This window comes from Babylonia areolata, chromosome 27, assembly GCF_041734735.1.
Source record: "Babylonia areolata isolate BAREFJ2019XMU chromosome 27, ASM4173473v1, whole genome shotgun sequence".
Classification (NCBI taxonomy): domain Eukaryota; kingdom Metazoa; phylum Mollusca; class Gastropoda; order Neogastropoda; family Buccinidae; genus Babylonia; species Babylonia areolata.
Genome location: NC_134902.1, coordinates 11,482,604 through 11,508,035, shown reverse-complemented (window position 1 = coordinate 11,508,035; position 25,432 = coordinate 11,482,604). Strand labels below are relative to the sequence as shown.

The following is a 25,432-nucleotide window of genomic DNA, read 5'->3' as shown; positions in this document are numbered from 1 at the left end:
TATGTTTCTGTCTCTCCCTCATGTCTGTAACACACTGACAGTCATTATGTTTCTGTCTCTCCCTCATGTCTGTAACACACTGACAGTCATTATGTTTCTGTCTCTCCCTCATGTCTGTAACACACTGACAGTCATTATGTTTCTGTCTCTCCCTCATGTCTGTAACACACTGACAGTCATTATGTTTCTGTCTCTCCCTCATGTCTGTAACACACTGACAGTCATTATGTTTCTGTCTCTCCCTCATGTCTGTAACACACACTGGCCGTCAGTTCTGGGTTTGTAAAGGATGGTGGTCATCAGCTTCATGTGATGTGACAAACTGTCAACCATTTCACTGGAAAACAATTTGATGTCTGTTTCATGTTTGCAAATGATATTTGTCAATGAAAGATGACCACTGTTCATATCTGCAATGCACATTTGTGTTCTTGATTTAACATTAATGCATTCTCACTGTCATTCAAATCACATACTAAGTTCTATAAACGATTGGTTCGCCCATTCAGGGCCTCAAACATTTATCCTGCATCCACTTACCTCCCAGCTTTCCATACAACATGCACTGAAGATGTGTTGTATTTGTTTTACACATGAACACATCTCCAAATGCACCACTATCCAAACAAGACCTTGCCATTGTGATGTCAGCATCTAACTCTTTCTTTGTGTTGAAAATCCAGCAACAGTCATCTGATTCAAAGCTGTGTGTACACCTCACAAAAATAGTATTGATACCTACATGGCAGGTTAAAAATTCACAAAAAACCCTGCTTGTACTATACAAGTGAGAGCTGCGCTGCTTCAGGTATATAAAACACTGAATGTCAACTAAGCAAATAAATTTGGTGATTTAACACGCAATTAAAAAAAAATTCGAACTGTCATTCCAACACAAGAAATTGGTGATAAAATAACTATAAGAACACATCACATATCAATCGTTCCCTTCTTTATCAATTCATCTCTCTCCGTTTCACACTGTCTACTTGTATGTCTGCCAGTCAGACCATATCTGCCTTTCAGACCGTGTACTTGTCTGTTCGTCTGTCTGTCTGCCTGTCAGTGTGTCCAGCAAAGCGTATGAATGAAGAGAGGTCAGCACTCACTGGTTCTGTTCATTGGTTCCCCCAGCAGCTGACTCTGTCGCTTGGTGGCAAAATAACTGTTGCTCATGTCCTCACTGCGACGTAGACGCTGGAAAAGACAACACACCATGGGCTTGTGAAGAGACATGTGGACATAATGCTCCCATAGCTGGCAGTATCAGTTCGCACACAAATGTACACAGTTCCAAATGCATGTTCATAGACAAATATATGTGATGACACATTATGCAGTATGTATCATAATAATGAGTTTGTCTATTTTGTTAGCAATGGTTGTACTCTGTAACAACAAATCACCATTATATGATTGTACTGTAATGCATCATGTTGCATCAAGTTGAGTAGCACTGTGCTGTGCTGCCTTACCAAGCCCTGCCCTGCATTCCGTTCCAATTTATTCCATACTATTCTATCACAACTGACTGTCTGTGTAAAATATGGGCTACTCTCTAAGGGGACATTAGGTCAACATTATCAGGAACAACTCTTCTTTTCCTATCTACATTTATCTATTTAAATATCAAAGTGAATTTTTCTTCAAATGATTTTGCAAAGGACAAGTATCTTAATATCAGTCCTGCATTATTTCATGTGCATAAAGTGCATTCTGCACATGGCACCTCAATTATCATGGAACCTTGAAGACAAGCAGTCAGACCAACACCCAGGGTGCACTATCCACTGGGCCACTAGCACAGTATGTGAAGAGAACAGCGCTGTGTGGACCACACGTTCATGAGTCAAGCAGACGGACAGGACAGGGGGACATGCCAGTCACCTACCTCCCTCAGCTTTTCATCACTGAAGTCATCATCCGGCACTCCCCCATCATCTGTGTCTCCGTTCATGGAGGGGGGGCCCCTGACTGCGTTGTGACCCGGCATGATGGTGCCTGCACACAGACCATTGTATTGCATTGTGACCCAGCATGATGGTGCCTGCACACAGACCATTGTATTGCATTGTGACCCAGCAACATGGTGCCTGCACACAGACCATTGTATTGCATTGTGACCCAGCATGATGGTGCCTGCACACAGACCATTGTATTGCATTGTGACCCGGCAACATGGTGCCTGCACACAGACCATTGTATTGCATTGTGACCCGGCAACATGGTGCCTGCACACAGACCATTGTATTGCATTGTGACCCAGCAACATGGTGCCTGCACACAGACCATTGTATTGCATTGTGACCCAGCAACATGGTGCCTGCACACAGACCATTGTATTGCATTGTGACCCAGCAACATGGTGCCTGCACACAGACCATTGTATTGCATTGTGACCCAGCAACATGGTGCCTGCACACAGACCATTGTATTGCATTGTGACCTGGCATGATGGTGCCTGCACACAGACCATTGTATTGCATTGTGACCCAGCATGATGGTGCCTGCACACAGACCATTGTATTGCATTGTGACCCAGCAACATGGTGCCTGCACACAGACCATTGTATTGCATTGTGACCCAGCATGATGGTGCCTGCACACAGACCATTGTATTGCATTGTGACCCAGCAACATGGTGCCTGCACACAGACCATTGTATTGCATTGTGACCCAGCATGATGGTGCCTGCACACAGACCATTGTATTGCATTGTGACCCAGCAACATGGTGCCTGCACACAGACCATTGTATTGCATTGTGACCCAGCATGATGGTGCCTGCACACAGACCATTGTATTGCATTGTGACCCAGCAACATGGTGCCTGCACACAGACCATTGTATTGCATTGTGACCCAGCAACATGGTGCCTGCACACAGACCATTGTATTGCATTGTGACCCAGCATGATGGTGCCTGCACACAGACCATTGTATTGCATTGTGACCCGGCATGATGGTGCCTACACACAGACCATTGTATTGCATTGTGACCCAGCAACATGGTGCCTACACACAGACCATTGTATTGCATTGTGACCCAGCAACATGGTGCCTACACACAGACCATTGTATTGCATTGTGACCCAGCAACATGGTGCCTGCACACAGACCATTGTATTGCATTGTGACCCAGCAACATGGTGCCTGCACACAGACCATTGTATTGCATTGTGACCCGGCATGATGGTGCCTACACACAGACCATTGTATTGCATTGTGACCCAGCAACATGGTGCCTACACACAGACCATTGTATTGCATTGTGACCCAGCAACATGGTGCCTGCACACAGACCATTGTATTGCATTGTGACCCAGCAACATGGTGCCTACACACAGACCATTGTATTGCATTGTGACCCAGCAACATGGTGCCTGCACACAGACCATTGTATTGCATTGTGACCCAGCAACATGGTGCCTGCACACAGACCATTGTATTGCATTGTGACCCAGCAACATGGTGCCTGCACACAGACCATTGTATTGCATTGTGACCCAGCATGATGGTGCCTGCACACAGACCATTGTATTGCATTGTGACCCAGCAACATGGTGCCTGCACACAGACCATTGTATTGCATTGTGACCCAGCAACATGGTGCCTGCACACAGACCATTGTATTGCATTGTGACCAGCATGATGGTGCCTGCACACAGACCATTGTATTGCATTGAAATGCACTGTATTGTACTGTACTGTGCTGAACTGCACTGCACTGCATTGGATTGTAGTGTAGTGTAGTGTAGTGTAGTGTAAGGTAGTGTAGTGTATAGTGTAGTGTAGTGTAGTGTAGTTTACTGTAGTGTTGTGTAGTTTACGCCACTGCACTGCACTGCACTGAACTGAACTGATCTTATTGTATTGTATTGTATTGTATTGTATTGTATTGTATTGTACTGTACTGTATTGTACTGTACTGTATTGTACAGAATAACAATTTGCCACAACAGATTTTTCTGCATGAAATTTTGGGCAGCTCTACCAGAGAAAGTGTGTCACCAGTGCAGTGTCACCCAAACATTTTTTTGTTTTTTGTTTTTTTGTTTTGTCTTTTTCTATCAAAGTGAATTTTCCAGTGACAACCCTTTTGTTGCTGTGAGTTCTTTAATGTGCACTGAGTGCATGCTGCAAACAGAACCTTGGTTTATTCTCTTATCAGAAGGACTAGCACCCAGACCACCACTCAAAGTCTAATGAAGTGGTGGGGAGTAAAACTCCTGGTTTTGTGTTTGACACTTGAACCTATGGACACTTGCTAGTAGTCAGATGCATCAACAGAAAGTGAATACTCCAGTTGACAGGTTAACTTAACCTTTCCCGTACGTTGCCTAAAATTTTGCACGCCATACGATGTGGGTGTACAGACACCCATGCTTTCTATGAAGGAAAGACTTCTCGCTGTACATCATGGGTGTACAGCAACCCATGGTCTTTGTACAGAACTGACCCCTTCCCATACGTCATGGGTGTACAGCAACCCATGGTCTCTGTATAGAACTGACCCCTTCCCGTACATCATGGGTGTACAGCAACCCATGGTCTCTGTATAGAACTGACCCCTTCCCGTACGTCATGGGTGTACAGCAACCCATGGTCTCTGTATAGAACTAATCTGTTGCCATATGTCAGGTGCGCAGCAACCCATGGTTTCTGTATAAAACTAATCTGTTGCTGTATGTCATGGGTGTACAGTAACCCATCAGTGCTTTCTATATAGGAAGTAATCCATTGCCGTACAATGTGCGTGTACAGTAACCCATAGCCACACTCTTTTCGTCTGTCCCCGCGACTGAAAAGAATGAAAGGCACTTTTCGGTCTGATCTGTTCTGTATGTGTTGATGGCAGCTCTCTTGTGCCAAACATTATGTATTACTTAGATCTGACTGAGAGTCAGTTCTGAGTCGTTTAGATGAAATTAAGCACACTTTGAATTAAAAGCAACAAACAAAGCAAAAGCACTTTTCATTCACAATGAACAAACAAACAAATAATGATTCACACCCGTGCTTTGGAGCATACCAATGTTCTCATGGCCTGGCAAGGCACACACACACACACACTGATATATGTGTGTACACTGACACCCCCACCCAACACAGACACACACACGCCGCCCATGCACATATACATGCACCTGCATACACACTGATGCAAACACATGCACGCATACACACATACATACATACACACGTGCGCGATCTCTGTCCCTGTCTAGTCACACTTTGTGGAACGAAGACCGCAACCTCGACAAATGATTTGTGTGTGTGTGTGTGTGTGTGTGTGTGTGTGCGTGTGTGTGTGTTTGTGTGATGAAACTACGTGAGCTGATGACGCAGTGATATATTTGGTGGCTGCAGCTTGTTGATGTTATTGGTGTGCATACGCACACACACCCCATCCTCTGCACACACACACACACACACACACACACATGAATGTCCATTCAATATGCCGTCAGAAAGGATTGTCAAAGTGCTGACACAAGTGTAAGTGATTCTTCTAGCCCTTCCCCTTCTTTCCCCCCTCCCCTCCTCCCTTGTCGCATGATGCCATGACAGACACAAGCACGGTGTGTTTACTGTATGGAGTTCCGAATTCAACTGATGCCGGCAGCATTGGTACCAGTCCCCTTCCCTTGACCGAGATGTCGGCATTTCTGGTGCCTTTTTTTTTTTTTCATAGGTGGGTTTCCTTTGTTTTGAACTAATTGGAATAAGAATATAATTTCTACATCAACTAGATTTACATCAATGGATTTCAGACTTACAGTAATATCTAGTTCTCAAAAAAGGTTTTTTTCCAACTAGATAAAAATAGCCGATACCAATCAGTTCTGATGAATTTTTTTTTTTTTTTTTTTTACAAGAATTCATTCAAAATTGTACCTAAATTAGTTCTTTTATCTAGTACAATAAATATCCATTTTTGAAATGAGTTAAACTTCAGAGTAAAATCGCAGACACTGACTTGAACCAGGATATGATGCACAACAGACAAAAAGGTAGCAGCAGACGGAACCGAATCTGGCCTGATCTGGGTAGCTCCAAATCTGAACGGTGGGCAAGAAGCATTTTCATACCAATGCCTCTCTCTCTCTAACAGTCCACTTACACGTGAAGGGATATGACTTTTCTGTTTTCATGAAGCAAATGTATGAATGTTTGTAATCATCTATATCACCTCCACCCCCACCACCCTGTCCACCAGCCACATGTATTGTGGCCAAAGGCCGATGTACATTAAACCTTCTGAGTTCTGAGTTCTGTAACAGGCATGAGTGACGTCACATAAACAAAGTACCGTGTGCAAGGCTTGTTCTTTGCAAGTGTGGGTGGCTCCACACCCATGACGTAGATCGCGCAAAATTTATCCTTTGAGAGTATGGGTGTGCACACACCCACAACGTACTGGGATGTTTATTGTATATTCATTTCTTTGTTTATGGACATAAAAAAAAATTTCAGTTGATATGTAGCATGATACATTAAAAACAAAATCATGAAATTCAATGGAAGTGGCTTCAAAATTACTTGAGTTACAGAGCAAGAACTATGTGAGTGGGTGTAAGCACACCCAAGACATATGGGAAAGGTTAAAACACTGAAAGAATCCCCTCATCTCTTTAAACCTCCACTTGAAGTGTGAACAGTAGATTTGAAACATTTCACTTTCATTCAGTAATACCAATACGACAACAATGACTGAGAATCCTTCACAACACGCCTGCATGCAGTCAGGCACCGCACACATATGCAAACACGCACTCACACACACACACATTAACATACACAGACACACAAACACAAACACACACACTCATCACACACACACACACACACACACACACACACACACACAGCATTACCGGTGTTGGGCAAAGAGGTCCTGTCGATGACCATCTTGGGGAGGACCCACCGCTCCAGGTCGTCGTTCCAGCGGCACTCCCCGCGCACCCTGTCCAGGTTGTAGTAGTTGCAGTCCCGACGCAGGCAGGGTTGGATCCGGGCGATGATGGCGTCCAGCAGCTGGATGTGCCGCTCCTGCTTCCGGATGGTGTCCAGGTAGTCGATGCGGTCAAACTCAAACTCTGCCTGGATGTCGATGATCTCCCTTTCCAGGCTCTCGATCTGCAAGGGGTAGACGCAACATGTCACGGTGACAGTGATGAACGTGACACGATGTGTCATGGTGACAGCAATGAACACGACATGTCATGGTGACAATGATGAACATGCTGTGTCATGCTGACATCAATGAACACAATGTGTCATGGTGACAGCAACGACGAAACTTGCAGGGTCTGTTCCCCACATCCCTACCTTCACGGCCATCCCATGTCATCAGGAAGATCAAAGGAGTGAACTCTTTTTGCCTGGTGCATGACTTTTCTGCGATGCTAAAGCAATACAGGAACAGCGTGGCGTTTGGATGTAAAGTGCACATCAACACAGCATAGCACCCACATTCTGTGACAATACACCACATGTCCACAGCACAGTCAAGAGTTTGATAATGATTATCATATTTCAATTCATGCAGCCCCTTTTTGTGTAAAATATGCTCAATTACGTTGTATAATGTAAAAATTCCATGAGTAAAATATGCATTTAAATGACACATAACCCTGCTCAGACATCCAACCAAACACTGACAGTAAAACACCAAAATGTCACACACAACATAACACTCAACATACATATCACACATCGCAATATCTAACTGATGCAGTCACAATCCCTAAACACTGACATCACAATACTTTAAAACCAATCCTAATACTTACTTAAAACCAATCTTATTCTTCTTCTGCGTTCGTGGGCTGCAACTCCCACACTCACTCATATGTACATGAGTGGGCTTTTACGTGTATGACCGATTTTACCCCGCCATGTAGGCAGCCATACTCCGTTTTCGGGGGTGTGCATGCTGGGTATGTTCTTGTTTCCATAACCCACCAAACGCTGACATGGATTACAGGATCTTTAATGTGAGTATTTGGTCTTCTGCTTGCGTATACACACGAAGGCAGTTCAGGCACTAGCAGGAGTGATGGCCTAGAGGTAACATGTCCACCTAGGAAGTGAGAGAAACAATGTGCTGGTTCGAATCATGGCTCAGCCGCCGATATTTTCTCCCCCTCCACTAGACCTTGAATGGTGGTCTGGACGCTATTCATTCGGATGAGATGATAAACCGAGGTCCCATGTGCGGCATGCACTTAGCACATGTAAAAGAACCCATGGCAACAAAAGGGTTGTTCCTGGCAAAATTTGTTGAAAAATCCACTTCGATACGAAAAACAAATAAAACTGCACACAGGAAAAAAAACAGAAAAAAAAGGTGGTGCTGTAGTGTAGCGGTGCGCTCTCCCTGTGGACAGCAGCCTGAATTTCACACAGAGAAATCTGTTTTGATAAAAAAGAAATACAAAATACAAATATATATTGACCTGGGAGATCAGAAAAATCCCCACCCTTTACCCACCAAGCGCCATCACTGAGATTGGAACCCGGGACCCTCAGATGGAAAGTCCAACTCTTTAACCAGTGGGCTATTGCACCCATCAAACAACAATACTTGACATCAGTCTCACCCTTCCATCCTCCTCACCACACAACACCTCAACAACATACACAGAAAACAGGAGGAAAAAACAAAAAAAAACACTCTCATCATCACAGGCATCAGGAGAAGTGAACATCAAAGAGGTATGTCTTTTAGTTCTTTCTGAAAGCTGAAAGGTCACTCTGACCTGTGTCTGTTTCTCCTTGACAGTCTCTGTCCTGTCTCTCAGCTCATCCTGAATGTCCTCATAGATCCCCACCATGATGCCGTCATCATCCAGCTTACGGTTGGCTCCTGAACACACACACACACACACACACACACATATGCACACACACACACACACATACATATGCACACACACACATACATATGCACACACACACATACGCACACACACACATGCATGCACATACACACACACATATGCACACACAAATACACACACATATGTACATATACACACACACACACACATGCATGCACACACACACACACACACACACACACACAAAAACACACACACATACACACACACACAAACACACACCATTTTGATCAAGAGACAGCAAAATACCTGGACATCCAGGTAAAAGTCAGCTGAGGAATATCCCCTCTCCCCACACACACCCTCCTTACTGACAGTTGCAACGGGAAATGGCCTCAGGTTTGATGACGATTCACAAGATTAGCCATGGAAAGCAATCAACGAGCTAAAGATCAAGATATTCCACCCAGACTGACCTCACAAACTCATCATAAGTTTTCACACTTCTGGTGGTTGCACACAGCAGTTTTGTTGTCTTTCATGGTTATATTTTTAATGACATGAGCAAGGTAACACTTTCAGACAAGCTGTGGCCTAAACAGTCAACTCAGCACCAAACTGTCTGTTTTACAACCAAGAATTTAGCCAGGGACAATAATCCTTAGTTGCTGTGGAATCTTTTAAGTGCTCCAAGTGCATGCTGCACACAGAACCTAGGTTTGTTCATAATCTCATCAGAATGACTTGTGCCCAGACCACCATTCAAAGTCCAGTGGAGGGTGGAGCGGTCAAAATCCCAGTCTGTATATGGAACTGGAACCTGAGTACACTCACTTCCTAGTCATGCGCATTGCCACTGGGCCAACTTCTCCACCAACACCAGAAACCATCAACTGACATTGGCTGAATCAATACAATGGCTGTATCAACACTATAGCTCTATCAATACAATGACTGCATCAACACTATGGCTGTATCAACACTATGGCTGTATCAATACAATGGCTGTATCAACACTATGGCTGTATCAACACTGTGGCTGTATCAACAGTATCAACACTATGGTGTATCAACACTATAGCTCTATCAATACAATGGCTGCATCAACACTATGGCTGTATCAACACTATGGCTGTATCAACTGTATCAACACTATGGCTGTATCAACACTGTGGCTGTATCAACAGTATCAACACTATGGCTGTATCAACACTATAGCTGTATCAACACTATGGCTGTATCAACACTATGGCTGTATCAACACTATGGCTGTATCAATGGTTGTATCAACACTATGACTGCATCAACACTATGGCTGTATCAACACTATAGCTGTATCAATACAATGGCTGCATCAATACTATGGCTGTACCAACACTATGGCTGTATCAACACTATGGCTGTACCAATACAATGGCTGTATCAATACAATGGCTGCATCAACACTATGGCTGCATCAACACTATGGCTGTATCAACACTATGGCTGTATCAATACAATGGCTGTATCAACACTATGGCTGTACCAACACTATGGCTGTATCAATACAATGGCTGCATCAACACTATGGCTGTATCAATACAATGACTGTATCAACATTATAGCTGTATCAACACTATGACTGTATCAACACTATGGCTGTACCAACACTATGGCTGTATCAGTACAATGGCTGTATCAACACTATGTCTGTATCAACACTATGGCTGTATCAATACAATGACTGTATCAATGGCTGTATCAACACTATGGCTGTATCAACACTATGGCTGTATCAACACTATGGCTGTATCAACACTATGGCTGTATCAACACTATAGCTGTATCAATACAATGGCTGCATCAACATTATGGCTGTATCAACACTATAGCTGTATCAATACAATGGCTGCATCAACACTATGGCTGTATCAACACTATAGCTGCATCAACACTATGACTGTATCAACACTATAGCTGTATCAATACAATGGCTGTATCAACACTATGGCTGTATCAATACAATGGCTGTATCAACACTATGGCTGTATCAACACTATGGCTGTATCAATACAATGACTACATCAATACTCTACAATGGCAATATCAATGCGATGACTTACGGATCAGCTGCCTCTTGCGTTCATCCTCAGCGTGTTTGAGGCGTTTCCTGTGTTTCTCCTGGATTTCCTCATTGCTGGCGTTCTCTCCTCCCACCATCTGCTGCTGCAGTGCCTGCAGTCTGCACACCACCACTCACTGTCACTTCACTCACTGCTTTTCTTGTTGTTTTTTGTTGTTGTTGTTTTCTAGCAAGAAATCACATTGAGTGGAGTGATGGCCTAGAGGTAACGCATCCACCTAGGAAGCGAGAGAATCTGAGCACGCTGGTTCAAATCACGGCTCAGCCGCCGATATTTTCTCCCCCTCCACTAGACCTTGAGTGGATGTCTGGACGCTAGTCATTCGGATGAGACGACAAACCGAGGTCCCGTGTGCAGCATGCACTTAGCGCACGTAAAAGAACCCATGGCAACAAAAGGGTTGTTCCTGGCAAAATTCTGTTTAAAAATCCACTTCGATAGGAAAAACAAATAAAAGTGCATGCAGGAAAAAATACAAAAAAAATGGGTGGCACTGTCGTATAGCGATGCACTCTCCCTGGGGAAAGCAGCCCGAATTTCACACAGAGAAATCTGTTGTGATAAAAAAAAAGAAATACATATATATATGTGAAATACAATATATATATATATATATATATATATGAGAAATACATACATATATATGAATATGGTTTGTTTGGAAGTGTTGTCTACTTGTAGCATGAAATCATTATAAACATAGTTTGTTTGGTGTGGGTTTGTTGTTGTTGTTGTTACATTCCAGTGACTACAGATTCTCCTTTTCCAAAAATGACAATGATGATGGTTGTTGTTGTTGTTGTTGTTATTGTCTTTTTTATATAATGATAATGATGATATTATTATTATCATTATTGTTGTTGTTATTATTGTTATCACTATCATCAATATCATAATTATTATTATTATTATTGTTAACAATAACAATAATATGAATTTATACAACACATAATCTCAAAACAAGGTTCTATGCACTTTACAAAGTCTTTCTCCATTCTTCGTAGCATAAAGAACATAATTACTTCCATTAAAACACACTCTTTCCCAATAAATTATTCCCCCCAAACATTTTCAGGTACTTTAATCCCTTTTTTCACTGAAGTTCTGAAAAGTTAGCCAACATCAAATACTCCAAGTGACAGTGAGAGTTATACAGATATGTCACTTTGATGAACAGCAGTACAATGCTCTTGATGCCACATCCCACAAAGCGGTCATACAGAAACCCTTCTGAAGGATGCAATAGCCAAGTTGTTAAAGCGTTGCACTTTCAATCTGAGGGTCCCGGGTTCGAATCTTGGTGACGGTGCCTGGTGGGTAAATGGTGGAGATTTTTCCGATCTCCCAGGTCAACATATGTGCAGACCTGCTAGTGCCTGAACCCCCTTTGTGTTTACACACAAGCAGATCAAAAACGCACGTTAAAGATCCTGTAATCCATGTCAGCGTTTGGCGAGTTATGGAAACAAGAACATACCCAGCATGCACACCCCCGAAAGCGGAGTATGGCTGCGTACACGGCAAGGTAAAACCGGTCATACACATAAAAGCCCACTGGTGTACATACGAGTGAACGTGGGAGTTGCAGTCCACAAACGAATAAGAAGATGAAGCAACCCTTCCTCAAAGTAAAAACATAAAAGATACCAGCAGCACATAGCTTGATCAACATAAGACATTTTACAACAGAAAGCAAGTACCATAAAGTTCGGTCTATAAGCTGCGACTTTTTCTCCCAGCTTCAACCTCTGCGCTTATACAATGATGCAGCTTATCTGAGGATTTTAAAGATCCCGGGAGTGTCACGTTCTCGTCTATTCTTAGCTGCCCTTCAACTCACCAAAATCATGATTTCTGTCCATGAATTTTTGGATGAGCTTCAGGTTAGTGTGCTAACTGTTCACATTTTAAAAATCAAATCCACACACATTAAAGACTTCAGATCAGCATTCAGTTCTACTCTGCTCAAGCGCACACCCTCATCATGCCGAAAACACGACGTAATGCCTATGATGCAGCCTTCAAATTGAAGACGATCAACCTAGCAGATGACAGTGCAAGCAATGAACCAGCAACAACCTCCACCTTGCATTCATGTTCATCAAGTGAAAGTGAGGCTGAAGTCAGTGACAAGATGGCGGAGGAAGCTGTGCTGTTTCTCTTCAACTCGGACACTGAAGACAAAGATTTCAGTGGATTCAGTGAACAGGACAACGTTGAATAAATTTGACTATCCCAAATTTATGGATCTTATTTTCGTTGTGCTTATTTTTTTTTGTGGCACTAGCAGTATTTTCGCTTGCTTTTCTTTGTGTTGTTTCTGCTTGTGTTTATTTCATAACCTACAGTTTTGACAGTTTTTCTGTAGTATGTGTTCCGGTACATAAGCCAGTGTGGCTTATGTGTGTATGAAGGTTAATTTTTTTCAAAATTTAGTGGGTGCAGCTTATATACCAGTGTGCTCAATAGACTGAACTTTATGGTACTTCAATTATTCCTAAATAAGTAGGTAACTGAGAAAAGCCTTCAATCTGTGGAACCATGATTTCAGCACCTTCATCTCATGATTTACAAATTCCTGAAAATTGTTCAAATTTCCCTCTTTTTTTATCAAGAGGCAACAAGATATGAAAAAATAAGGACATTTTTGCACTGCAGTGCGCAGACTCATGCATACACACTCACACACACACACATCACACACAAGCGCGCACACACACACTCTCAAGAAATTATAAGAAAACAAGAAAATATGCAGTGAAATGCTTGCATCACTGAAAGGAGCACGCAGGTTCAAGGTGAAATTGTTGTGCACAAAGAGCATCACACCGACATGTTACTTCTTGTGTTCAGTTGACAAAATTGTGTTTATGACAGTGTGTGTGTTTGTGTCTAAGGACAACCTCATCCAGATATTCATTACTCAGGACTACACAGTCACTCTGTCAAATTTGCCTGCAAGTGTGTTTGCATGTTTGTGTGTGTGTGTGTGTGTGTGTGTGTGTGTGTGTGTGTGTGTGAGAGAGAGAGAGAGAGAGAGAGAGAGAGAGAGAGAGAGAGAGTGCACATGTGTGTTTGTGTGTGTGAGAGTGTGAGTGTGTGTAAAAAAAACATATCCATTATATATATATATATATATATATATATATATATATATATATATATATATATATATTACTAAATAAGTAGGTAACTGAGAAAAGCCTATATATATATATATAATTATGAGATGTTAAGCATTCAAATGAGTTGTCCAAACAAAATTCAACCCAAAGAAGTTGTAATAATTTAGAAAATTATGTAAAATTCAAGCCAAAAAAAAAAACAACAACAAAAAAACAAACCAACCCCACAACAAACAAACAAAAATAAACAGAGTAATGATGGAAAATGGCAAAAAGATTCTTTATCACATTAATCAAAAATAAACTTACCAAAACACACACACACACACACACACCCGCATGTTCACTTGTCTGCATGCACATGCACACACAGATTTTCCTGCCTTTTCTCTTCTTTTTTTTTATTCAAAAGACAGAGTACATGAGGTGAGTGGAGGAACAAAATGGAAATGGAAGAGTCAAAGTGCAGTCACAAAGTTAACAAACACAAGAAGCGATGATCATCACACAGACAGAAACAGTACACTGCTCACCGGTTCACCATCAGGCTGAAAATCACCCCCACCAATCAACAGTTTCAGAAACTGCCAGGAAAAATCCATTTCCTAAACTAAGATGAAAAGAAAAATTGTGAACAACGAGAAGCTTTGTCACTGGATCCAGGGCAAGTGACTGACATCTCCACTCTAGACAACCCACCTCTGCCAGCCATGATCTCAATATTCTTCTTCTTCTTCATTCGTGGGCTGCAACTCCCGCATTCACTTGTACAGTATGTACATGAGTGGGCTTTTACGGACATGACCGTTTTTGCCCCGCCATGTATGCAGCCGTACTCTGTTTTCGGGGGCATGATCTCAATACAAAAGCAATGATTGCAAGTTCAAAATGTCAGTCTTCTTCTGCATTCATCGGCTGCAACTCCCAAGTTCACTGATATGCCCATTTCTGATTGTGAATGTTAACGTCTCCTCCATGAATGATGAAATCTGATTAAGGGCCTTCACCAGTTAAACTGATCTCACAAAGATCTACCATCCATGACAAACGTGAAACAAGCTTCCATCACCAAAGACCCTCAGGTCGATGTGTTGCTATGTGTGGTTCTTCAGCTGTTCTTACCGATCTTCCATCATGCTGCAATGTATACATGGGTTTTTATGCTCAGCAACAATCAGAATGCAACTTCCCTGTACACTGACTTTGGGTTTCTTTCAAAAGTTTCTATGTGTGTTTCATCTTAATACAGCTCATCCCAAGAAAATACATCTTATTTCGTTACAAGTGGTCCCCCAAATCCTCCCACCATTGACACATCTGTTCACAAACCACACCTCACTCCACACTGTCTTTGTCTTTTTTTTTTCCTCAGAAACAGTGAACCCAGAATAATCATCATGACATGAAATGAAATGAAATAAACCACAATCTGGCAGACCAGCACATTCCATCAACAAGCATCACTGGTCATTTACTTTTAACATCAAGGGAAAAATCACTGGTTTGATGAAAAATTAAATTTTTTGTATCTATTTCATGTATTATAAATAGACAGATATGCATATATATGCATACAGTACACAAACACTCACACAGATGCACATTTTCACACATTCTTGTGCACATGCTACCATAGACACACAGAGAACATGCATCATATCTATCTATCTATATCTATCTATATATATATCAAGAGAGAGAAGACAAGACAAAAATCTTTATTTTAGAAGATAATAGATAAGCACTGGTGTGGTTTTCTTTGTCGTCCTTACCCTTAATATAATCTATAGTACACAATACTGAATGATAAAGGCATAAAGAGAGAGAGAGAGAGAGAGGGAGAGAAATAAACATACATGTACTGATCTATGTCAACATACATTCACAAATACACACACATACATGATCTTTGTTCTTGTTGCTTATCGTCCAGCCGACCGCACAGGGCCATATCAGGACTGTATACATGATCCTTACACAGCACAGATACAATTCAACTTCCAAACACTCAATGTCCCCCCCCCCACCCCCTCCTGTTATCCCCCCTCTCCAACAACTCCTTCCCCAGCCCACCTGTCATCCCCCCTCTCCAACAACTCCTTCCCCAGCCCACCTGTCATCCCCCCTCTCCAACAACTCCTTCCCCAGCCCACCTGTCATCCCCCCTCTCCAACAACTCCTTCCCCAGCCCACCTGTCATCCCCCCTCTCCAACAACTCCTTCCCCAGCCCACCTGTCATCCCCCCTCTCCAACAACTGCTTCCCCAGCCCACCTGTCACCCCCCCTCTCCAACAACTCCTTCCCCAACCCACCTGTCATCCCCCCTCTCCAACAACTCCTTCCCCAGCCCACCTGTCATCCCCCCTCTCCAACAACTCCTTCCCCAGCCCACCTGTCATCCCCCCTCTCCAACAACTCCTTCCTTCCCCAGCCCACCTGTCATCCCCCCTCTCCAACAACTCCTTCCCCAGCCCACCTGTCATCCCCCCTCTCCAACAACTCCTTCCTTCCCCAGCCCACCTGTCATCCCCCCTCTCCAACAACTCCTTCCTTCCCCAGCCCACCTGTCATCCCCCCTCTCCAACAACTCCTTCCCCAGCCCACCTGTCATCCCCCCTCTCCAACAACTCCTTCCTTCCCCAGCCCACCTGTCATCCCCCCTCTCCAACAACTCCTTCCTTCCCCAGCCCACCTGTCATCCCCCCTCTCCAACAACTCCTTCCCCAGCCCACCTGTCATCCCCCCTCTGCAACAACTCCTTCCCCAGCCCACCTGTCATCCCCCCTCTCCAACAACTCCTTCCTTCCCCAGCCCACCTGTCATCCCCCCTCTCCAACAACTCCTTCCCCAGCCCACCTGTCATCCCCCCTCTCCAACAACTCCTTCCTTCCCCAGCCCACCTGTCATCCCCCCTCTCCAACAACTCCTTCCCCAGCCCACCTGTCATCCCCCCTCTCCAACAACTCCTTCCCCAGCCCACCTGTCATCCCCCCTCTCCAACAACTCCTTCCCCAGCCCACCTGTCATCCCCCCTCTCCAACAACTCCTTCCCCAGCCCACCTGTCATCCCCCCTCTCCAACAACTCCTTCCCCAGCCCACCTTTTCAGGGCCTCCTCCTGCTGCAGTTTGACGGCCACGGGGACGTGGGTGGGGGTGGCTCTGGGGGTGGTGGGTCCCTGTGCCCCTCCCTCCTCATCCTCCACCATCACTCCTGCCAGCTGCACGTCACCCTGTCCGCAAATCTCCACATGGTCATTGGAGAATCTCCACAAGTTCATATGACAAATCACAACACATTTATCTGACTAAATCTCCACACATCCAACCGACAAATCTCCACAAGTTCATCTGACAAATTTATACATCTATCCCACAAAATATCCATACATTCATCTGATGAAATCTCCATGTTCATCTGATAAATCCCCACATGTTTATCTGACAAAATCTCCACGTGTTCATCTGACAAAAATCTACACATGTTCATCTGACAAATCTCCATGTTCGTCTGATGATGCTGACTGTGGGTTATAGAGACTGAGACAGTGATGAACAGAAGGAATAATACTATGTGTGGCTGGGGCAGGTTTGGAGTGTATGTGTGTGCGGGAGGGGGACTTCTGGAGGAGGAATTGTGTGTGTGTGTGTGTGTGTGTGTGTGTGTGTGTGTGTGTGTGTGTGTGTGTGTGTGTGCATGCGTTTGTGGGTGGGTGGATGGGTTAGTTGGCTGGTGGGCTGAATGGTGGGTGGGTTGGTTGGTTGTTCATTTGGTTGGTTGGTGTGTTAAGCAGCATGGAGGTAAAGGGACAGATGGCAGGTGAGGTGAAAACTGACCTGCTGTATCTGCGGCAGTCCATCAGCACCCTGAATGACTGGCTGGGCCAGATCTGCCACACAGCCAAACACATCTCTCACCTGCTGCCTACACACCTTCACTCACCAGGTGACATACACAGTCATACCTCACAGAATGTGCTTACTTAACACACCTTACACAACACACCTCATACATGATATACCTGACATGCTACATATATCATCAAGTCTCACAAAACATGTCCACAAGCGTTCCACACCTAAACAACCTGATATCTGTCACACACATCACACAAACTACATGCTCTCTTATCAAGCACCTTACACAGGGCAATCCTCACACATTACACAAACTACATGCTCTCTTATCAAGCACCTTACACAGGGCAATCCTCACACATTACACACTTTTGTATTTCACAAAATTTCACACAACACAAATATTCATTTGTCACAGTTCTTTATACATTATGACAAAAACACCTTCATTGTTCATGCTGCATCTCACACATAACGTGACGTCACATTACATGCTTTCGCATGGCACCCATCTCACAAACACTGTGTGAATTTCCATCCCCACTAACACACCATGCCCCTGCTGTTTTGTCACATCCCGCCTGGTTGTGTTCAACAACACAGTGCACAAACACGTCATCACACACTGTGCCTTCTGTACAATAACAATATTAACAACAGTTTTGGAAAGAGGTAGGTTTTAGGGCCAGACTTGAAAGAGCTGAGTGCAAAGATTTTATACATTCATCCATTACTACAACATACCTCTTCACCCCTACACATCTACACACATCACTACATATCTCAACTGAAGCAAAGTGCACCTTTGAGTATCATTCAAACCTTACACATAAGCCCTGTGTATTCCACAAACAACATACTTTCACATCACACATCTGAAAGTGACACATCTCACGTATCACACACCTTCTTATACCATTTTCAGTGGAAAGATGATAAACTGAAGAACAATGCCTCACACATCCAACACACTACAAAAATGCTTTTGATTTATAGTACACATTCATTCCATCATTAGTAGTTCTGTCATAATAATCAGTGAAATCTGGGCAGGTCTGTAGCCAAGTCATTGCTGTATTCTCCAGTTCAACACACTGAGACAGAAAACACTCAGCCAGCCCTCTTTTTCTCTGCCTCCCACCTTACACCTAGTACTCTCTAGCACGCTCTCGCTCGCTCTCTCTCTCTCTCTCTCCCATTTTCTTCTGGATGAACCTGAGTGCTAAAATACCCATGAGTATGAGAAAATGATGATAAAACAAGCAGTGATAAAGCAAAAAATTAACCAATTCACAGACTAAGATTTTTCAATTCAGAAACTGACAAATGATCTCTTTCAACCACAGTAACTTTGAAAAAATCATTAAAAGAAGCAACCAAATCCCTCGCTACCACCCAGTCCATTTCCATCCTACGAAACCTTATCCAATTCTGAAGTCAACACAAGGTAGACAATATTCAATCACACAGTAGCTCAAAGAATTTAAAGCAAACACATCACTCTGAGCTGTTTGATACAAATATTATTTTCAACATGTAAAAAAAAAAAAGTTTCCAAATATTTATCAATGAAATAAAGTTTCCCAATATTGACTAGCACAGATGTTTGTCGTCAACCCTATCAGGACAGGTGAACACAACATGATGAAACACAACAAAACCCAAACCATTACCAACAACAAGCTTCAACATTCAAGGTAATGAAAATAATTAATAAAGATAGAAAGAAAAGAAGAATCAGAAAAACTGTCAAAGCGTTCAAGAAAGAATAATCAGGTCTGATTCAGGAAGAGCACTACAGATATGTAAGACTAAATTCTTTGAAATGAACTTTACAATGTTCAGTTTTAACGGTATTGCTCAGATCTAACATTAACTTCAGATGTATATTTCAAAAGCGCACTGTCAATATGTAAGTCGAACACTCTTTGCAATGAATTCTGGTATATCTATGATGATCGTTTTTCTTTCCCTCTCACACAAAACGAGTCACAAACAGTTGGTACTGGTGAGTAAGATTATTGTGAAGAATCACAGGACATCCTGCTAGTTCATGCTTTTATCACAAACTTCATGTAATAAGAAACAAGTTATGGGTATGATTCACGGCTGAAGAGGAACACAGTGGTGTTTCTGTTTCTTCTTCTTTTTCCTTTTCTTTCACACGGTTCAGGACTGGTGCACAAACCACTGGCTAATGAGGTCAAGGATTGCTTTTGTTTACTGGGTTTGCCTGTGATACACCAAGAAACAGTGCTGGACATATGATGCTGAAGACTTTGTTGCTCATAAACGACAGAATAAACTACTGCTGACAATGAAACAAGAATCACCACATATTTCTGCACTGCATTCCAACTGCCACTGAGGAAAATGACAATCCACTCACTGACAGAACACAACACGATATATCCCACTACTTCAAGACTGTGTGTCAGCTCACCCAAAACAAGGGAAGTAATCCACCAGGATTCTCCAGACAATAGCTGGAGAAAATATCAATACTTTTCTTCTTTCTTTTTCTTTTAAACTAACATGAAGTTGCAGCTGACGTTATTTTGCACTTCTTTGCATTCTAAGAAGGAACGTCAGTACAAATTCTACAAAGACGTTCCATTCCCTGAGCACATTCACACTGATGTGAGTGATGGTCAACATATATCTATTCATGGCTGTAACAGTCTACCAACCAAAGGAGAATCACATAATCACCCTCCCCCAACCTCCAAATAAATCCTCACACCAAAACCAGGATAACAATCATAAGCACAAAACACTTTTCACCAGCTATCCTGCAGTCCAGTACACAAGCGCAGGACACACAACACTCAGTGTCACACTTTCCCGTTCCTTGCACTCAGGATCACTTCATGCACACACTATGACAATGCTGCCAACCTCAAATGTCATGCACTAAAAACCAAAAAGAACCCAGAAAAAAAAACACTTTCCTACATTACGTAAAAAAATAGCAGAATTTGAAACAAGAAAATAAGTCAAGAGACAATCGAAACAAAATGAAGCAAAAGTTGAAAAGAACAGAAAGTAAATCCTGAAAGAAGCAACTAAAATTAAGAAAGAAAAATAAACAGAAACAAAATATAAAACACATTTCTAACAACATACACAATTAAGCCTCACATCAGGAAGCAGAAGTTAATGAAAACAGGAAACAATGGCCCACTCCCCTCCCTCTCATTACCACCCCTTCCCCAAAAAACAAAGAACACTTCAGGCTGGGAGAATTTCAGTCTTGATAAGTGTCCCTCCCAAAAGATAACCACAACATCCACAAGCAAGGCAAGCCCCACAATCACTGACCACAGTCACAAGAATCACTGCTCTGTACCTTCTGTGTCTCCTCCTGCTTTCTCTTCTTCATCCTCTGGAAGCAACACATCATTCCCCTTCACACCAGTTAGGTTAAAGGTTAAAGGTTTAAAGACCCATACCCTTTTACACCCACCAAGACAGTCAGTTCCTATCCACTGTGTGTACTGCTTGGCACAGGAAGGCAGTGAATTCCTATCCACCGTGTGTACTGCTTGGCACAGGAAGGCAGTGAATTCCTATCCACTGTGTCTACTGCTTGGCACAGGAAGGCAGTGAATTCCTGTCCACTGTGTGTACTGCTTGGCACAGGAAGGCAGTGAATTCCTATCCACTGTGTGTACTGCTTGGCACAGGAAGGCAGTGAATTCCTATCCAGTGTGTGTACTGCTTGGCACAGGAAGGCAGTGAATTCCTATCCACTGTGTCTACTGCTTGGCACAGGAAGGCAGTGAATTCCTATCCACTGTGTCTACTGCTTGGCACAGGAAGGCAGTGAATTCCTATCCACCGTGTCTACTGTTTGGCACAGGAAGGCAGTGAATTCCTATCCACTGTGTCGACTGCTTGGCATAGGAAGGCAGTGAATTCCTATTCAGTGTGTCTACTGCTTGGCAAAGGAAGGCAGTGAATTCCTATCCAGTGTGTGTACTGCTTGGCACAGGAAGGCAGTGAATTCCTATCCACTGTGTCTACTGCTTGGCAAAGGAAGGCAGTGAATGCCTATCCAGTGTGTGTACTGCTTGGCATAGGAAGGCAGTGAATTCCTATTCACTGTGTCTACTGCTTGGCACAGGAAGGCAGTGAATTCCTATCCACTGTGTGTACTGCTTGGCACAGGAAGGCAGTGAATTCCTATCCACTGTGTGTACTGCTTGGCACAGGAAGGCAGTGAATTCCTATCCAGTGTGTCTACTGCTTGGCACAGGAAGGCAGTGAATTCCTAACCAATGTGTCTACTGCTTGGCACAGGAAGGCAGTCTTCTTCTTCTTCTTCGTTTGCCTCCCGTTAGATGAGCAGCCCAGTGTCCTTGGTGAAGGCTGCCGTCCATTGCAGCTCCTCCAGGGTGCCGTACAGTTTGGCTTCCACTGCTGTCGGTGTTGGCCAGTACTTCCTCCTGGATGCTGCATGTGTCCTACAGTCTTGAAGGATGTGGTCGGTTGTCATTGGTCCCTCACCACAAGGGCACTCTTCACTCTGTCTAATGCCAAATTTTGTGTGCATGTGGTGGAGCAGGCAGTTGTGTCCAGTCCTCAGGCGAAGATCTGGACCTGTTCCCGTCGTTCCAGCAAATGGTATCTGTCTTCTGGGTTGTATTTGGGGTGCTGGAGGCGCCACTTTATCCCTTGCTGTGCCTTGATGATTGTCTTGATTTCATTGTATGACACCAGTTTGTTGGCCTGCTCCTTCTGTGCACCGTCTTTTGCCATAATGTCCGCTTTTTCGTTGCCTCTGATGACACAGTGTGCTGGTACCCATTGTATCACCACTTTCTCCACTGGCACTCAGGGCAACAAGAGCTGAATTGAGATGGTTCTGTTCTTTGCAGCGGGAGTTCTTGAGGGCTTGGAGCACAGAGAGAGCATCTGAGAACACCACCACCTGCCCTGTTGTTCTTGTGGAGTCCTGTGAGACTGTTGTGGCTGCCTCACAGAGGGCTTCTCGCTCAGCTCAGAAGTTGGTGGAGTATTTTCCTGTTGGGATTGCAATTTCTTTATCTCCGTCTTTGTATCGGAGGAAGATTCCAGCTCCACCATCCCTCGTTGCTTCTGTGGCGGAGCCATCTGTAAAGACATGGGTCCAGTCTTCCTGGGGGTACTGGTTGCACATGTACTCCATGGCCAGGGCCTTCCTTTAGGTGTCTGAGGAAGGCAGTGAATTCCTATCCACTGTGTGTACTGCTTGGCACAGTAAGGCAGTGAATTCCTATCCACTGTGTCTACTGCTTGGCACAGGAAGGCAGTGAATTCCTATCCACTGTGTCTACTGCTTGGCATAGGAAGGCAGTGAATTCCTATCCACTGTGTCTACTGCTTGGCACAGGAAGGCAGTGAATTCCTATCCACTGTGTCTACTGCTTGGCACAGGAAGGCAGTGAATTCCTATCCACTGTGTCTACTGCTTGGCACAGGAAGGCAGTGAATTCCTGTCCATTGTGTGTACTGCTTGGCACAGGAAGGCAGTGAATTCCTATCCACTGTGTCTACTGCTTGGCACAGGAAGGCAGTGAATTCCTATCCACTGTGTCTACTGCTTGACACAGGAAGGCAGGGCCCAACTTCTCCTTCCACTGCTCAAACCTTCCCCAACCAAAGTCAGGGACCCACTCACACTGAGAGGAGTGAGGAAAAAAGTAAAGAGCCTTTCCCAAGGACACATCACCGTGCTGAAACAGGGCCTCAAACCTCATCACTGGTCAACACTGGTCACAAGCTGAAACAGGGCCTCAAACCTCATCACTGGTCAATACTGGTCACAAGTTGAATGATGCTAACTGAATAAAGGAATGCATGCATATAAGTGGATCATGCAGTCAAACAGGCATCATTTGGGTGACAAAATATCAGTTCATCCTCACAGAAAACTGACTGACCATGCAGATCAAACCAGAAAAGTGACTCAAATAATCCACCACAGTGTGGTGCAGTATGGCGCATGCACACACACACACTCACACACACACACACTCACTTGGTCCCACCAGCATGGAGTCATCAACAGAAGCAGACTGCGGGATCTCCCCATCGCCCACTGCCCCTGCTCCCTCTCCGGCTCCCTCTCCAGCCCCCTCTCCCCCACTGGCCTGCTGGTTCCTCTCCTGACTTGCCTTCATCTTCTCCGCATCTTGTCGCACACACATTTTTCTCTGCTTTTATCATGACACAACGGTGTACAACTTTGTCATCACACACATACAGTCATTCCTCAGTCATCATAGCAAAACATCAATTTAGCATCTTGTCATCACACACATGTATTACTCCTCTGCTAAAACCAAGAACATCAGTGTAGTATTGTATGATTGCACATGTATATTTTTCCTCAGTTACGATATCTCAGTTTCGCGTCCTTCCATTGCACAAATACATTCTCCAAAGTCAACATCATTATGCATCAGTGTGGTATCTTACCACTGCAAACACACATTTTGCTCCTTTTCAATGATAACATGTCAACAGCTTACCATACATTCTCCTCTGTTATAATCAATCACAATATAGAAGTGAACTATCTTATATTCACTCACATAAATTCTCCTTAGTTATAAAAATAATACATCAATATAGCATCTTGCTATTACATACATGTACTCTCCATTTTATTCATAATATATCAGATTCAGTGTAGCATTTTGCCATCACACACACACATATATTCTCCCCAGTTATAATCACTGTGCATCAGTATAGTCATCACACACATATATTCTCAGTCATAAACATGATTAATCAATACAGTGTCTTACTATCACACATATACATTCTCTATTTAAAATCATAATAGATCAGCATAGCATCTTATCCTCACACACATACATTCTCCTCAGTAATAATCATAGTACTTCAGTATAGCATCTTATCATTGCACAACACACACACATATACATGTATATATTCTCCTCAGTCATTGTCATAATAAATCAGCAATACACATTCCACATACATACATACAAACTCTTTCATCAAAACACAAACGTTTTTGGCAGAATTGTTAGTAACATGCTTTGTTCCAACATCCACAATCCTCTAAAATGTAAAGGCAACAGCACACACACACACACACACACACACACACACACACACAGAGAATTGTGTGAATAAACACAGACACATCTTACTAAAATGCTTAAACCCAAAACAACCCAAAACAACTCCATGAAGTTAGAACATTTCACTGCAAAACAATTTTAAATCACCCAGATCACAAAGAAACACACAGGAAAGCCAACACACATGCACACACGCAAGCATGCATGCGCACATGCACACGTACACGCGCGCACACATACACACACACACACACACCCACGAAGGATCTAAATCAAACAGATCACACAAAAACACACAGGAAAGCCAACACACATGCACACACTCACACACACACACACACACACACACACACGCACATGCACACGCACGCACGCACACACAC

The 25,432-nt window shown here is 43.4% G+C and overlaps 1 protein-coding gene across 1 annotated transcript in view; it reads right to left on the bottom strand.

Moving 5' to 3' along the window:
* LOC143301608 (osmotic avoidance abnormal protein 3-like) overlaps positions 1–25,432 on the bottom strand; it is a 55,329-nt gene that overhangs the window by 8,064 nt on the left and 21,833 nt on the right. The window contains 9 exon segments of the mRNA XM_076616004.1: positions 1,110–1,197; positions 1,892–2,001; positions 6,877–7,138; positions 8,764–8,870; positions 10,947–11,065; positions 17,194–17,324; positions 17,929–17,981; positions 21,299–21,334; positions 23,972–24,124. Of these exon segments, the coding sequence (XP_076472119.1) occupies positions 1,110–1,197; positions 1,892–2,001; positions 6,877–7,138; positions 8,764–8,870; positions 10,947–11,065; positions 17,194–17,324; positions 17,929–17,981; positions 21,299–21,334; positions 23,972–24,124 (1,059 nt within the window).